Source organism: Hypanus sabinus, chromosome 13 (genome assembly GCF_030144855.1).
Source record: "Hypanus sabinus isolate sHypSab1 chromosome 13, sHypSab1.hap1, whole genome shotgun sequence".
Lineage (NCBI taxonomy): Eukaryota > Metazoa > Chordata > Chondrichthyes > Myliobatiformes > Dasyatidae > Hypanus > Hypanus sabinus.
The window spans coordinates 66,592,144-66,608,109 of NC_082718.1; the positions used below are offsets into that span (position 1 = coordinate 66,592,144).

Here is a 15,966-nt window from a genome sequence, read left to right on the forward strand (position 1 = left end):
TTGGTTCTTACTCTCAATAATTTCCCCTTTGGCTCCTCCCACTTCCTCCAAACCAAGGGTGTAGCCATGGGCAACCGTATGGGTCCCAGTTATGCCTGCCTTTTTGTTGGCTTTGTGGAACAGTCCATGATCCAGGTCTATACAAGTATCCATCCCCCTCTTTTCCTTCACTGCATCGACAACTGCATTGGCGCTGCCTCCTGCATGCATGCTGAGCTCGTTGACTTCATTAACTTTACCTCCAATTTTCACCCTGCCCTCAAATTTACCTGGTCTATTTCTGACACCTCCCTCCCCTTTCTTGATCTTTCTGTCTCCATCTCTGGAGACAGCCTATCTATTGATATCTATTATAAGCCTACAGATTCTCACAGCTACCTGGACTATTCCTCTTCCCACCCTGTCTCTTGCAAAAATGCCATCCCCTTCTCACAATTCCTCCGTCTCCGCCTCATCTGCTCTCAAGATGAGGCTTTTCATTCCAAGACGAAGAAGATGTCTTTCTTTTTTAAACAAAAGGGCTTCCCTTCTTCAACATCAACTCTGCTCTCAAACACATCTCTCCCATTTCCCGCACATCTGCCCTCACCCCATCGGCCCGCCACCCCACTCAGGATAGGGTTCCCCTTGTCCTCACCTACTACCCCACCAGCCTCCGGATGCAACGTATAATTCCCCGTAACTTCCGCCACCTCCAACGGGATCCCACTACCAAGCACATCTTTCCTTCCCCCCCCTTTCTGCTTTCCGCAGGGATCGCTCCCTACGCGACTCCCTTGTCCACTCATCCCCTCCCCATCCCTTCCCACCGATCTCCCTCCTGGCACTTATCCTTGCAAGCAGAACAAGTGCTACACCTGCCCTTACACTTCCTCCCTCACCAACATTCAGGGTCCCAGACAATCCTTCCAGGTGAGGCGACATTTCACCTGTGAGTCGGCTGGTGTGGTATACTGTGTCCGGTGCTCCCGGTGTGGCCTTTTATATATTGGTGAGACCCGACGCAGACTGGGAGACCGTTTCGCTGAACACCTACACTCTGTCTGCCAGAGAAAGCAGGATCTCCCAGTGGCCACACATTTTAATTCCATGTCCCATTCCCATTCTGATATGTCTATCTATGGCCTCCTCTACTGTCAAAATGAAGCCACACTCAGGTTGGAGGAACAACACCTTATATACTGGCTGGGTAGCCTCCAACCTGATGGCATGAACATTGACTTCTCTAACTTCCGTTAATGCCCTTCCTCCCTTTCTTCCCCATCCCTGATATATTTAGTTTTTTTTTCTCTCTCTGCTGATCACTCTACCTGTTCTCCATCTCCCTCTGGTGTTCCCCTCCCCCTTTCTTTCTCCCTAGGCCTCCTGTCCCATGATCCTTTCCCTGCTCTAGCTCTGTATCCCTTTTGCCAATCACCTGTCTGGCTCTCAGCTTCACCCCACCCCCTCCGGTCTTCTCCTATCATTTTGCATTTTCCCCTCCCCCTCCTACTTTCAAATCTCTTACTATCTTTCCTTTCAATTAGTCCTGATGAAGGGTCTCAGCCCGAATCTTCGACAGCACTTCTCCCTATAGATGCTGCCTAGCCTGCTGTGTTCCAGCAGCATTTTGTGTGTGTTGCTAAGAAAGTAGTGAGTTTATGTACAATTCAGAAATCTGATGGCAGAGGGGAAGAAGGTGTGTGTGTGTGTCTTCAGGCTCCTGTACCTCCTCCTTGATGGCAGCAGTGAGAAAAAGGCATGGCTTTTGTAATATGTGGATCTATATCATTTAGAGCAATGACTCCTCCAATGCCATTGCTTCATCAGCACTACCTACCCTCCACCTATCTTCATATCATCTGCTAACTTTGCCACAATGAGCACTACTTATGGAGTGGTAACTTGCCTATGCACGTTGATCTGTCCTTTCCTCTCTCTCCACCCTCCCTCTTTCCACCATTTTTCTCCCCTCCTCTCATGATTCCATCATGATTGATCCAAAATCCCACTCAACCCCATACACCTGCCTTCTCCTTTGCTGCCCTGACCAAACAGGAAACTATCAACATTCACTTTAAATATACCCAGAGACTTGGCCTCCTTAGCTGTCTGTGACATAGCATTCCACAGATTCACTACTCTCTGGCTAAAAGAAAATCCTCCTTACCTCTGTTCTAAAAGTTTACCCCTCAATTCTGAGACTATGCCCTTTAGTTCTGGATACCTCCACCATAGGAACATCCTCGCCACATCTACCCTATCTTGTCCTTTCAACATTCGATAGGTTTCAATGAAATCCCCATGCATTTGTCTAAATTCCAGTGAGTACAGGCCCAAAGTTGCCAAACGCTCCTCATATGTTAACCCCCTTCATTCCCAGAATCATCCTTGTGAACCTCCTCTGGATCCTCTCCAATGACAACTCATCCTGTCTGTGATATGGGGCCCTAAACTGTTGACAATACTCCCAAGTGCTGCCTGACTAGTGTCTTATAAAAGCTCAGCATAATCTCCTTGATTTTATAGTCTATTCCCTTTGAAATGAATGCTAACATTGCATTTGGCTTCTGTGCCACAGACTCAACCTGTAAATTAAACTTCTGAGAGTCTTGCACAAGGACTCCTTAGTCCCTCTGCACCCCTGATGTTTGAACCTTCTCCCCATGTAGAGAATAGTCTGCATTATTGTTCCTTTTACCAAAATGAATACATTTCCCAACACTGTATTCCACCTGCCAATTTTTTGTCCATTCTTCCAATTTGTCTAAGTCCTCCTCCAATGCCATTGCTTCATCAGCACTACCTACCCTCCACCTATCTTCATATCATCTGCTAACTTTGCCACAAAGCCATCAATTCCATTATCCAACTCATTGACAAACAATGTGAAAAGTAGCGGTGCCAATACCGACCCCTGAGGAACATCACTAGTCATTGGCAGCCAACCTGAAAAGGCCCCCTTTATTCCTACTTGCTACCTCCTGCCTGTCAGCCATTCCTCTATCCATGCCAGTATCTTTCCTGTAACACCATGGCATTTTCTCTTCTTAAGCAGCCTTTTGTGTGGCACTTTATCAAATACCTTCTGAAAATCCAATTAAATGACATCCACTGCCTCTCTTTTGCCCTCCATGCTTGTTACTTTCTCAAAGAGCTCTAACAGATTTGCCAGGTGAGATTTCCCTTTTCAGAAACCATGCAGACTTTGACTTATTTTATCATTAGTCTCCAAGTACCCCAAAACCTCATCCTTAATAAAGAACTCCAACACTTTCCCAACCACTGAGGTTAGACTAACTGGCCTATAATTTCATTCCTGTTGCATTCCTCTCTTCTTAGAGTAGAGTGACATTTTCAATCATATAGTCCTTCGGGACCATGCCAGAATCAAGTGAATCTTGAAAGCTCATGACCAATGCATCCATTATCTCTCTCAGGACTTTGGTATGTAGTCCATCTGGCCCAGGTGACTTATCTACCTTAAGACCTTTGAGTTTGCCTTGCACTTTTTCCTTTGTAATAGTAATGGCACTCACTCCTGCTCACTGACACTCACGGACCTCTGGCACACTGCTAGTGTCTTCCACTGTGAAGACAGATGCAAAGTGCTTATGCATCTGACTTGTGCTTCTCCCTATCAAATTGCAGTATGAATTCAATCATTCGACTATCTCCTAAGGGTTCCTTTACATTAAGCTCCCTAATATGATCTGGGTTATTACACAACACCTAATCTAAGATAGCCTTTCCCTGAGTAGCTTAAGCACAAGCTGCTCTAAAAGGCCATCTCCTAGGCATTCAACAAATTCCCTCTCTTGCAATCTGACACTAACCTGGTTTTCCCAATCCCCTTGCATATTGAAGTCCCCCAATACAATTGTGTCACTACCCTTATTACATGCCCTTTCCAGTTTCCTTTGCAATCTCAACCCCACATCTTGGCTACTATTTGGAGGCCTATATATGATTCGCATAATGGTTTTTTACCCTTGCAATTTCTTAACTCCACCCACAAAGATTCAACATTCTCTGTCCCTATGTCACCTCTTTCTAAAGATGTAATTCCATCCTTCACCAACAGAGCCTCACCACTGCCTATGCCTTCCTGCCTGTCCTTTCTATACAAAGTATATCCTTGGATGTTAAGCTCCCAACTATGACATTCTTTCAGCCACAATTCAGTGATGCCCACAACCAAGCAGCCACAAGTTTGTTCACATTATTCCAAATGCTATGTGCATTTAAATACAGCACCTTCAGTTCTGCATTCTTTGCCCTTTTGAATTTTGCCTCTGTAGTACAATTTAACTCTTTGCTCTGTCTGCATTTGTACCCAGTCATTGACTTGTCCTTCCTTACATTCACGTGACACCATCATCTACTTGTAAACTTGCTGGATCATCCTCAGATCTATCATCCTGGTTCCCATCCCCCTGCCCACCAGGATATTAGTCCCCCTCAGATTCAAGTCTGACTGGCAAGAATGATGAAGAACACCTCCAGAACTTTGGTAAAGTGCTTACCAGGCTGATTATGGTCTGCACATAAAGAGAGAGAAGTGTGAGTTCTCTCATATTGTGGACATGTCATTGACAAGCATGGCTAAATAAGTCACAAGAGAAGACTGAAGCAGTGTTACAGGCACCCAACAGCAAAATGTGTCACAACTCAGGTCATACTTGGGCCTTTTAAACTACTACCACTGGTTTCTCCCAAACATTGCTGCAGTGTTGCAGATGGAGCAAAGTGGGAATTGTCAGAAAGATGTGAAAGAACATTCAAGGAAACAAAGAGACTAATAACATCCGACGAACTGCTCACCCATTATGGCCCATCCCTGCTCATCAGACTGGCGTGTGAACCATTGGAGCCGATTTGTCACACAGTGTGAAAGATGGATCTGAATGTCCAATTGCATTTGCTGACAGATCATTGACGAGCGCAGAATGCAACTACACACAAATAGAGCGGCCCTTAGTCTAGTACGGCAAATAGCAAAGTTCCATCACTACCTCTGCAGACAAATGTTTATGCTAGTGCAGATCACCAGCCCCTTGTGTCCATTTTCATTCCCAGGAAGGGAATTCCGTGATGATTGCTACCCGGTTACAACGTTGGTCACTATTCCTAGGAACCCACTCTTATGACAAAGAGTTCAAGGCTACCAAACAACACAGCAATGCTGAAGAAGAGAAGTCTTCATACTGTGACGGACAGAAGCGTTTCACACTGCAGTGGTGAACTAGTTGCTGGTAACAAATGTTGAAATGCAAAGAGAAGCAAGGAATGACCCGACATTGTCGAAAGTCCATGACATCACCATGCAAGGATGGCCAGCTCATGGCAATCCTATGTTTCCAGACTTCTTGGTGAGACAAGACCAACTGTTGGTAAGTCAAAGAATGCTAATGTGTGGATCTTGTGTTGTGGTTCCCTCTAACTCTGCAGCAGAATGTTAGAAAATCTGTATGAAGAACACTTGGGTACAGTCAGGATGAAGAGTCTCACCCAGAGTTATGTGTGATGAGCGGAAATAGATAGTCAGATTGAAGGCTTGACTAAAAGTTGCTCAGGATACCACAAAGTTCAAAATGCACCCCCAAAAGGCACTATTACACCCACGAAAGTGGCCGTCTTCACCATGACAAAGAGTGCATATTGACTTTGCTGGGCCATTCATGGACTCCATGTTACTGATTGCTGTGGACGCTCATTCAAAGTGGCCAGAGATCGTACCAATGAAGTCAAACACCTCAGCAAAGACTGTCTCTGCACTGAGGGTTATCTTCACCAGAAAAGACTTACCTAAAGAAATTACAAATGACATCAGACCACAATACATGTCAGAAGGGTTCAGAGTATCCATGAAAAAAATGGCATCAAACACTTCAAGTCCAGCTGCTGCATGTCTAAAAAGTGAGGCTGAGCCATATTTCCATGAAGCAAAGTACACAACAGTCCCTGATGTCCCTCGGGTACAGCAATCTTGTTCTGAGGTCTTCAGTTTTATTTTGTAGAGACTGGAAATTTGCCAGAAGAATAGTCGGCAGCGTGGTTCTAAGGGCTCTGTGGTTCAATCGTACCTGAAGACAAGCTCGCCTTCCATGCTTCCTTTTCCTTAAAGGGAAACTACACTTGTGACCAGAGTCTGCAGTCCAGGGTCTGCCAACTTTGAGTATCAATAGATTTTTTAAATGTCTTAAAGCAATGCTACTTACAGAAGTACACATGTCTGTGACTGTGGATTTCATCTCTAATTGTCCAAAATGGGAATATCTAATTATCCCATTGGAGTTGCACGCAAAGTGTCATCACTTATTGGAGCCATCTTCATTGGCAGCTACTCACCTCCAGGTCTCTTTGAAATCTCTCCCCTCTTATCCTGTATCTGTGCCCTTTAGTTTTAGACTCCCCAACCCAGGGGAAAATCCATCTTCTCCGTACCCTCAAAATGCTGGTGGAACACAGCAGGCCAGGCAGCATCTATAAGGAGAAGCACTGTCAACGTTTCGGGCCGAGACCGTTCATCAGGACTAACTGAAAGGAAAGATAGTAAGAGATTTGAAAGTAGTGGGGGGAGGGGGAAATGCAAAATGACCGGAGGGGGTGGGATGAAGCTGAGAACTGGAAAGGTGATTGGCGAAAGTGATACAGAGCTGGAGAAGGGAAAGGATCATGGGACGGGAGGCCTCGGGAAAAAGCAAGGGGGAAGCACCAGAGGGAGATGGAGAACAGGCAAACAACTAAATATGTCAGGGATGGGGTAAGAAGAGGAAGAGGGGCATTAATGGAACATTAGAGGCTACCCAGCCGGTATATGATGTGTTGTTCCTCCAACCTGAGAGTGGCTTCATCTTGACAGTAGAGGAGGCCGTGGATAGACATATCAGAATGGGAATGGAATGTGGAATTAAAATGTGTGGCCACTGGGAGATCCTGCTTTCTCTGGCAAACAGTGTGTAGGTGTTCAGGGAAACAGTCAACCAGTCTGCATCGGGTCTCACCAATATATAAAAGGCCACACTGGGAGCACCGGACGCAGTATACCACACCAGCTGACTCACAGGTGAAATGTCGCCTCACCTGGAAGGACTGTCTGGGGCCTGAATGGTGGTGAGGGAGGAAGTGTAAGGGCAGGTGTAGCACTTGTTCCGTTTACAAGGATAAGTGCCAGGAGGGAGATTGGTGGGAAGGGATGGGGGGGGACGAGTGGAAAAGGGAGTCGCGTAGGGAGCGATCCCTGCGGAAAGCAGAAAGGGGGAGAGGGAAAGATGTGCTTGGTAGTGGGATCCCGTTGGAAGTTTCAATGGGATCACTTTCAAATCACTTTCAAATCTCTTACTATCTTTCAATTTCAGTTAGTCCTGACGAATGGTCTCAGCCTGAAACGTTGACAGTGCTTCTCCCTATAGATGCTACCTGGCCCGCTGTGTTCCACCAACATTTTGTGTGTATTGTTTGAATTTCCAGCATCTGCAGATTTCCTAGTGTTTTCTCCATATCCTCATGATTTAATAAACTTCTATGAACCTCTCATTCTCCTACTCTCTGAAAAATAAAGATCCAGCCTCCCCCTAAGCTCAGACCCTCCAATCCAAACAGAATCCTAGTAAATGTCTTCTTCACCCTCTCCAGTTTGACATCTTTTCTATAACAGGGTGACCAAAACTGTGCTCAATACTCCAACAGCAGCCTCAACAATGACTTGTATAACTGCAGCATAACATCCCTACTCATAAACATGATGCTCTGACTGAAAAAGGCCAGCATGCTAAATGCCTTCTTCACCACCCTGTCTACTTGTGTGGCTGCTTTCAGCAATCTGTGCACAGGGACTCCCAGATCCCTCTGTTCCTCAACGCTCCTCAGTGCTTTGCTATTCACTCTATAGGCTCTATCCTGGTTCAAATGACTCACATTTCTCTAAGTTAGTCCTGATGAAGGGTCTCAGCCCGAAACATCGACAGTGCTTCTCCCTATAGATGCTGCCTGGCCTGCTGTGTTCCACCAGCATTTTGTGTGTGTTGTTTGAATTTCCAGCATCTGCAGATTTCCTCGTGTTTTCTCTAAGTCGGTCCATTTTCCATCCTCAGCCCATCTCCCTAACTGATCAAGGCATCTATGCAATTCATTGTAAACTGATGGACAAAGCTCTCAACAAGACACCCTAATTTGATATCATCAGCATAATCAAGTCATGTACAGTAATTCACATCCAAATCATTTATATAAATTACAGAGGTCCCAATACTGACCCCGCTGGCACCTCACTAGTCACAGCCCTCCAGCTGGAGAACCAATCTTCAACCATCACCCTCTGTTTCGTTTCACCAAGCCAATTTTGAATCCACCTCACTAACTCCCCCTTGAATCCTATGTGATTTATCCTATCAGATCAGCCTGCAGGTAGGACCTTGTCAAAGGCCTGACTAAAGTTCATATTTACAGTATCTGCCCTGCCTTCATCTATCCCCTTGGTTATGTCTTTGGAAAAGCTCCAAAGTATCCATCAGACATGATCGCCTACAGACAAAACCATGCTGACTATTCCTGATCAGGGTAATATTCCTGTGAATGAAGTCGCACTCATCTACATGTAGTTCCCTGGCCCGTCCTTGCAGTCCTTTGTGAACAGTGGATCAATGTCAGCCACCTTCCTGTTCTGTGGAACTGCGCCATGACTGGCAATGAAGCAAATATCTGTGTTTGTGTTCTGCAAACTGCTCTGTGCTCTGTGCCCTGTTCACTGTTCCTTGTTCCCTGTGCCCTGTGCCCTGTCCTCTGTAACTGATACCTTTGCTGTACCTTGGCCATCTTCAAGTGTTGTCAGTGGTAGAAGGCCCAGTTTAACCATTTCATTGCTGCTTTGTCCTCTCTGGCAGAATGCGCTGAAGGAATGGCTGTGCATGTGTAAACAGAAACGAATCCCGGTCTCCAACGTCTTCTCCCTGTCAAGAACCCTGGGAGACCCAGTCAATATCATGGAGTGGCAACTGCACGGACTGCCAAGGGACATGTAAGTATTCTTTCTGGTATCCTGATGGATTGCTGCCAGCTCCAGGAACTGGTGCCTCATGTGGTGATACTCTCCACCCAGGTTCTCAGTGGACAATGCCATCATTGTGACATCTGCCCAGCGCTGGACACTCATGATCGACCCACAAGGTCAGGCCAATAAGTGGGTGAAGAACATGGAGAAATCCAACAACCTTCACGTCTGCAAACTGTCTGAGCCTGATTACATCCGCACCTTGGCAAACTGCATCCAGGTAAATGTTGACGCAGCTCTCTCACTTCTTCACTCCTTCTCCAGGTACAAGAGCCCTAGGTGTCCAGAGCAGCGTCTAGGTTCAGTTGGGGCTTTGTGTAGGGACCACTCGGGGTGGGATGGGAGAGTAAACAGTCTTATCCCTCATCCCAAATGTACATCTTAATAAAGACAGAGTCATAGAGCACTATACCACAGACACAGGCCCTTTGGCCCATCTAATCCATGCTGATCATTACTCTGCCTAGTCCAAACAACCCAGTCCTGGAGCATAGGCCTCCATACCCTTAATGTACTTTTTCAAATTTCTCTTAAATTTTGTATTCAAAATCATATCCACCACTTCCACTGACAACTCATTCCACACTCTCACCACCCTCTGAGTGAACAAGTTCCCTATCAATTTTCCTTAAATATTTCAAGTCAAGTTTACTGTCATTGTCTACAAACATGTATATATCGTATATAACCATATAATGTATATAGAAATGAGACAATGTTCCTTCAAACCAGGGTGTATGTGCATGTGCAAGCAGAAACACCTTTCACCCTTAACCTATGATCTCTAGTTCTATTCTTACACGACCTCAGTGGAAAAAGCCTGCTTGTATCTCTCATAAGTTTGTATACCTCATCTACCTTAATGGTTCAAAGGTCATTCCAGAGAGAGTGGTTTATACATCATTACTGTTGGATTTTGTTGTTATAATGTGAAGATTAACCCCAGTTAAAGCAAGTTCAAATTCAAGTTCAAGTTTAATTATCATTCAACCATACTTAACAGTGTTCCTCCAGGGCCAAGATGCAAACCACATTACCAGCAGCAGACTGCACACAGCACATAGCACAAGTAGCACGTATGGTTACTGTTTCAGAAAAACATATAGTCACAAAGAATAATAATTAAGCCCAAGTACCTGAATGGCAAGTGTATATATTGATTGTAAGTTGCAAGTTGTCTTCGTCCAGCTTGTATACACACACACACACACACACACACACACACACACACACACACACACACACACACACATACACACACACACACACACACACACACACACACACACACACACACACACACACACACACTCACTCTTACACTCACACACACACACACACACACACACTCACTTTTCTGCGAACGAGGGGTTCAGGACTGTTATTGTCACTGTTTTTTGCTGCGAGGAAGGGGGATTTTGGGGTCTGCGAGTTTTGTTTCTTTTCTTTTTCTTGCGGGGGGAGTTAATGTCTTTTCTTTCGTCAACCATGGTCTGTGTATTTCGTGGCTATCTGGAAAAGACAAATATTAGAGTTGTATCATACAATAAAATGAACCTTTGAACCTTTGAATTCTATTATCCTTTTCCTGCCTTCATGTTTTTATGTTGTATATCAATGATTTGAATGATGGAATTAATGGCTTTGTTGCAAAGTTTGTAGACAATATGAAGATGGGGGGAGGGATAGATGGTTTTGAGAATGTAGAGAGGCTACAGAAGGATTTAGGAGAATGGACAAAGAAGTGGCAGATGGAATACAATGTTGGAAAGTGTATGGTCATGCACTTTGGTAGAAGAAATGAAAAGGTTGACTATTTTCTAAATGGAAAGAAAATACAAAAACTGAAGTGCAAAGTGTCTTGGGAGTCCTTGTACAGGATTCCTTAAAGATTAATTTGCAGGTTGAGTCTATGCCGAGAAAGGCAAATGCAACGTTGGCATTCATTTCAAGAGGACTAGAATATAAAAGCAAGGATGTAATGTTGTGACTTTATAAAGCACTGGTGAGCCCTCACTTGGAGTATTGTGAGCAGTTTTGTGCCCCTTATCTTAGAAAGAATGTGCTGAAACTGGAGAGGGTTTAAAGGTGGTTCACAAAAATAATTCCAGGATTGAATAGATTGTCATATGAAAAGTGTCTGATGGCTCTGGGTCTGTATTCACTAGAATTCATAAAAATGATGGGTGACCTCATTTAAAACCTATCGAATGGTGAAAGCCCTTGATAGAGTGGATGTGGAGAGAATATTTCCTATGGTGGAAAAGTCTCAGACCAGAAGAAACAACCTCAGGATAGAGGGGCATCCTTTTAGAATGGAGATGAGGAGGAATTGCTTTAGCCAGAGAGTGGTGAATCTGTGGAATTCATTGCCTCAGGTAGCTGTGGAGGCCAAGTCATTATGTATATTTAAGACAGAGGTTGATATATACTTGGCTGGTCAGGGCATGAAGGGATATGGGGAGAAGGCAGGACATTGAGGCCGGGAGGGAAATTGGATCAGCCATGATGAAATGTTGGAACAGACTCAATGAGCCAAATGGCCTAATTCTGTTCCTATATCTTATTGAGGGAAATAGTTACAATGATACTCTGCACTGGTTGCTATGCCCTTTCCCCCTCCTGATGTTGCTCCAGTTACCTGTATCTTGTATTTTAGGTGTAACTACCTCCCTGTATTTCCTGTCAATCAACCGTTCAGCCTCCCAAATAATCTGCAGTTCTTTCAGCTCCATTTCTAGTTCCCTAATGTGGTCTGTAAGAAGCTACATTTGGATGCACCTTGCAGGTATTATAGAGCTCCCACCCTTCTTGCTCCTACATTCCTAGCATTCCCACTGCTCTAACTGTGTAATAAGAAATAAATAAACTTACTGGAAATTTTTCTAAACCTCCACCTCACTTGCTGAAGCCTCTCGAGCCAAAGCCTCAAGATCTCCACTCTAACCCAGTCCACACCAAAAATGGCCATTCTACCTGAAGCTAATTTCTCTTTATTGCTCCTTGCCAAGTATCTAATGATCTCAAGCCTGCCAAAAGGTTCGGACAGACCCCTCTTGCTTTTTAATACCTCACTGCGACTCACCGCAAGCAATGGTTTGCAGACAGACCCCGCTTGCTCTTAACATATCTCACAGTGACTCACCACAAGCAACGGTTTGTGTGGTTTCCTGTACCTCATGCTGAAGGCCTGCTCCTCCGCTGAATTTACAACTTACAATTTACACAGGATGAAGGCACTTCTGCCCATCATGTGCATTCAGGATGCAGAGCAGGTGTAAGCTACTGGGCACCAACTCATTATTAGTAGTGCTTTAATTGAAGGGATTAGACTGCTGTCTGTACAAAACTAGTCGGGAGGATGCAAACAGATTGAAAATGAATTGAATGAAGCACAAGAAATTCTGCAGACACTGAAAATCCAGAGCAATGCCCACAAGTTGCTGGATGAACTCAACAAGTCAGGCAGCATCTATGGAGAGGAATAAACTTTCAACTTTTCTGGCTGACACCCTTGGTCAGAACTGAAAAGGGAAGAGGAAGATGCAAGAACCATTTCTTTGGAGGCTGAATTGTTGAGTATGTTCAGACCAGAGACTGATGGATGGTTAAATACCAATGAAGTCAAGGTTGTGAGAAAGGGGGCTATAAGGGCATGAGCCTGCTGATTGTAGATGTGATCACTGTGTCAGAATTAGCCATGGGCTGACCAATACAGTGCTCTCCCAGGTCTCAGAAGGACCATCCTGTCCAATGAGATGAGGAAGAGTTGTTTTCTCAGTAGGGGAAGGGGGGGGGGGATTGTGACAGTTTGGAGCTCTCTGCCTCAGTGAGAGTCAGTGGAAAGTGGTAGATGTTTAAGGTACCGGTAGTCAGGGATGTGCACAGAGAGTGGGGAAGGGGTGCTGGGGCCACGACTGAGCCAGCCATAACTGTATTAGATGGTGGAGCAGGCTCTCAGGGTTGAATGGCCTGTTCTCTCTCTCTCACTCACTCAGAAACACCACACATAGAGGTGTTTAAACATCACTGAGCAGCACCGACCAGTAATGGTGCAGAGTGGAAGACTGAAGCCACTGTGAGGTTAAGGGTACTGATTGTGAGATTTCTCTCTGGATGCTTTGACCATAAAATTAAATCAAGCTTTCAGTGAGTGAAATGTGATAAGGTTCATTCCCTATCACTATCACCAATTCTCTGATGAATTGGAATCAAATTGTTTATTATTGTCACATGTACCAAGTTACAGTGAAAGGCTTGTCTTGCATACTGATCAGATCATTACACAGTGCATTGAGGGAGAACAAGGTGAAACAATAGCAGAATAAAGTGAAACAGCTACAGGGAAAGTGCTGTGCAGGTAAATAAAGTGCAAGGTCAGAGCAAGGTATATTGTGAGTCCAAGAGTCCATCTTATCATAGTAAGGAAGAGGTGTATAAGATGATGAGAGGCATTGATCGTGTGAAGAGTCAGAGACTTTTTCCCAGGTCTGAAATTGCTAACATGAGAGGGCATAGTTTTAAGGTGCTTAGAAGTAGACACAGAGGAGATGTCAGGGTTAAGTTTTTTACGCAGGGAGTGGTGTGTGTGTGGAATGAGCTGCTGGTGATGGTGGTGGAGGCAGATATGACAGGGTCTTTTAAGATACTCCTGGATAGGTACATGGAGCTTAGAAAAATAGAGGACTATGGGTAACACTAGGTAATTTCTAAAGTACAGACATGTTTGGCACAGCAGTGTGGGTCAAAGGGCCTGTATTGTGCTGTAGGTTTTCTATGTTTCTATGTTTAATGTCTCATTAGAGTGAGGTAGAACCCGTCCTTGAGCTTGGTGGTATGTGCTTTCAGGCTTTTGTATCTTTTGCCTGATGGGAGAGTGGAGAAGACAGAATGTCCAGGGTAGGTGGAGTCTTTGGTTTATTGGCTGTTTTACTAAGGAAGCTACAAGTATAAACATGATGTACTGAACTTTGTCCACAACTCTCTCATGGTCACATGCAGAGCAATTGCCATACCAAGTCAGAAAGAATGCTTTCCATGGTGCATTGAGTAAAAATTGTTAAGAGTTGTAAAAATTGTTAAGAGTTGATAGGAACGGCAGTTTTATTTTAGCTTCCTGAGGAAGTAATGACTGATGCCTTGGTGCTTTGATAAGATACTCACCAGGAAAGGGATTGAAACTATGGAGATGAGACTTACTGCACCTGCAGCTCTCTTAGAGATGGTGCTTATTCTGCCTCCATCTACTGAACCAGCGTGAGGTGAGGAACTGCTTCATTCTTGTTCTTGCAGAAAAATGGCTCCAGGACAATGTCCACTGTAGCAACGTTCAGGCCATGCCATTCAGGGATTTGTGCTAAAATATTTACTGCCTGTGCCTAAGTAACTACTTGTACTGTGTACTGTGTGTGACTGGTGATTTAGTAACTATTTCTTCTGTGTACTGTTGTGTGACTGTGATTTAGTAACTACTTGTACTGTGATGAGATCTGAAAGATTATTCTAAGTGGACTGTTCCTTTAAAAAGAGAGAGAGGGAGCAAACAACATGTGTGCTATTTCAGCAACGGAGAGAGAGAAAGTCTATGAGTTACCTTGGAAACTGAAAGACGGAGCTATATGATGGACAACCGGTGTTCAGCGTTTGTGGAATATATACAACGCAGCACGGACTAGGAGGGCCGAGATGGCCTGTTTCCATGCTGTGATTGTTATATGGTTATATATGGTTAGTAGCTTTGTAATCAAACACACCAGACACCAAGGAAGACACTGGTTGAGCTTTGTGAGCCCACGACACAATGTGGAAAAAGGGGTGACCTGTGGAACGCTATCTGTGAGTTTAACACTCACCTGGGTTGATAGCAGTACCAGGTGTAGACGGCATCCTTTATTTGTGGTCACAGTCTGTGACTGTAAGTCAAGAGCAGGAGGACAACATGGAAGATCGACGGCATCACCACTGGGAAGACAAAACATCTCTCTCTCTCTCTCTCTCTCTCTCTCTCTCTCTCTCTCTCTCTCTCTCTCTCTCTCTCTCCCTCTCCCTCTCCCTCTCCCTCTTCCTCTCCCTCTCTCTCTCTCTCTCCCTCTCCCTCTCCCTCTCCCTCTCCCTCTCTCTCTCTCTCTCTCTCTCTCATATTCAAATTCCAGAACTGAAATGATTACCTTCCATACCACCGTAAGACTGTATCATCCAACCACCTGAGCTGGGAGAAGCTTGGGACCTTTATTTACTCACTTATATATGAATATACTTTGCTAACCTGTTTACCTTATCTTGTTTTATGTTACTTTATCATCTAGTTATTAATAAAATATTTATAATGGAAGACTCAGACTCCAAACGTGTCCATTTCTGCTGGTCTTTTTAAACTTATTATGGGGTACATAACAGTACTGTGTGACTGTAGTGTAGTGACTGTAGTGATTTAGTAACTATTTGTACCGTGTACTGTGTGTGTAAAAGTCAGCCTGTGAAACAGTGGGAGAGTTTAAAAAGTGAACAGATTAATGAAGCGGGCGATGGAGTAGTGGGAGACAGAGTAGGAAGGCTTTGGCTCGAGAGGCTTCGGCGAGCAGCAGCTGAGGACGAGCTTGCTCCCAGTGAGGTAAAGCCGGGTAAGCTCCTTGAATTAATCTAATTCATTTAGAAGAAGGTAATGGAGGCAGCAGTTAGGGCACTCAGGTGGCTCTGTATGCAGGATGTGGGAAGTCAGGGACAGCACAATTGTCCCTGATGACTACACCTGTAAAAGGTGCATCTAGCTGCAGCTCCTGACAAACTGAGTTCAGGAACTGGAGCTGGAGCTGGATGAATCATTGTTCATTCGTGAGACAGAAACAGAAAAAGACAGGAGTTTCAGGGAGATAGTCACCCCTAAAAGTCAGGAGACAGGTAGCTGGGTGACTGTCAGGAGAGGGAAAGGGAATAGG

At 44.7% G+C, this 15,966-nt stretch overlaps 1 protein-coding gene across 1 annotated transcript in view; it reads left to right on the forward strand.

Annotated features, from left to right (window-relative positions):
- The window catches only part of LOC132403373 (dynein axonemal heavy chain 3-like), a 990,878-nt gene that overhangs the window by 492,727 nt on the left and 482,185 nt on the right, over positions 1–15,966 (forward strand). Inside the window, exons 54-55 of the mRNA XM_059986790.1 lie at positions 8,865–8,998; positions 9,080–9,251. Of these exons, the coding sequence (XP_059842773.1) occupies positions 8,865–8,998; positions 9,080–9,251 (306 nt within the window). The remainder of the gene's footprint in view (positions 1–8,864; positions 8,999–9,079; positions 9,252–15,966) is intronic.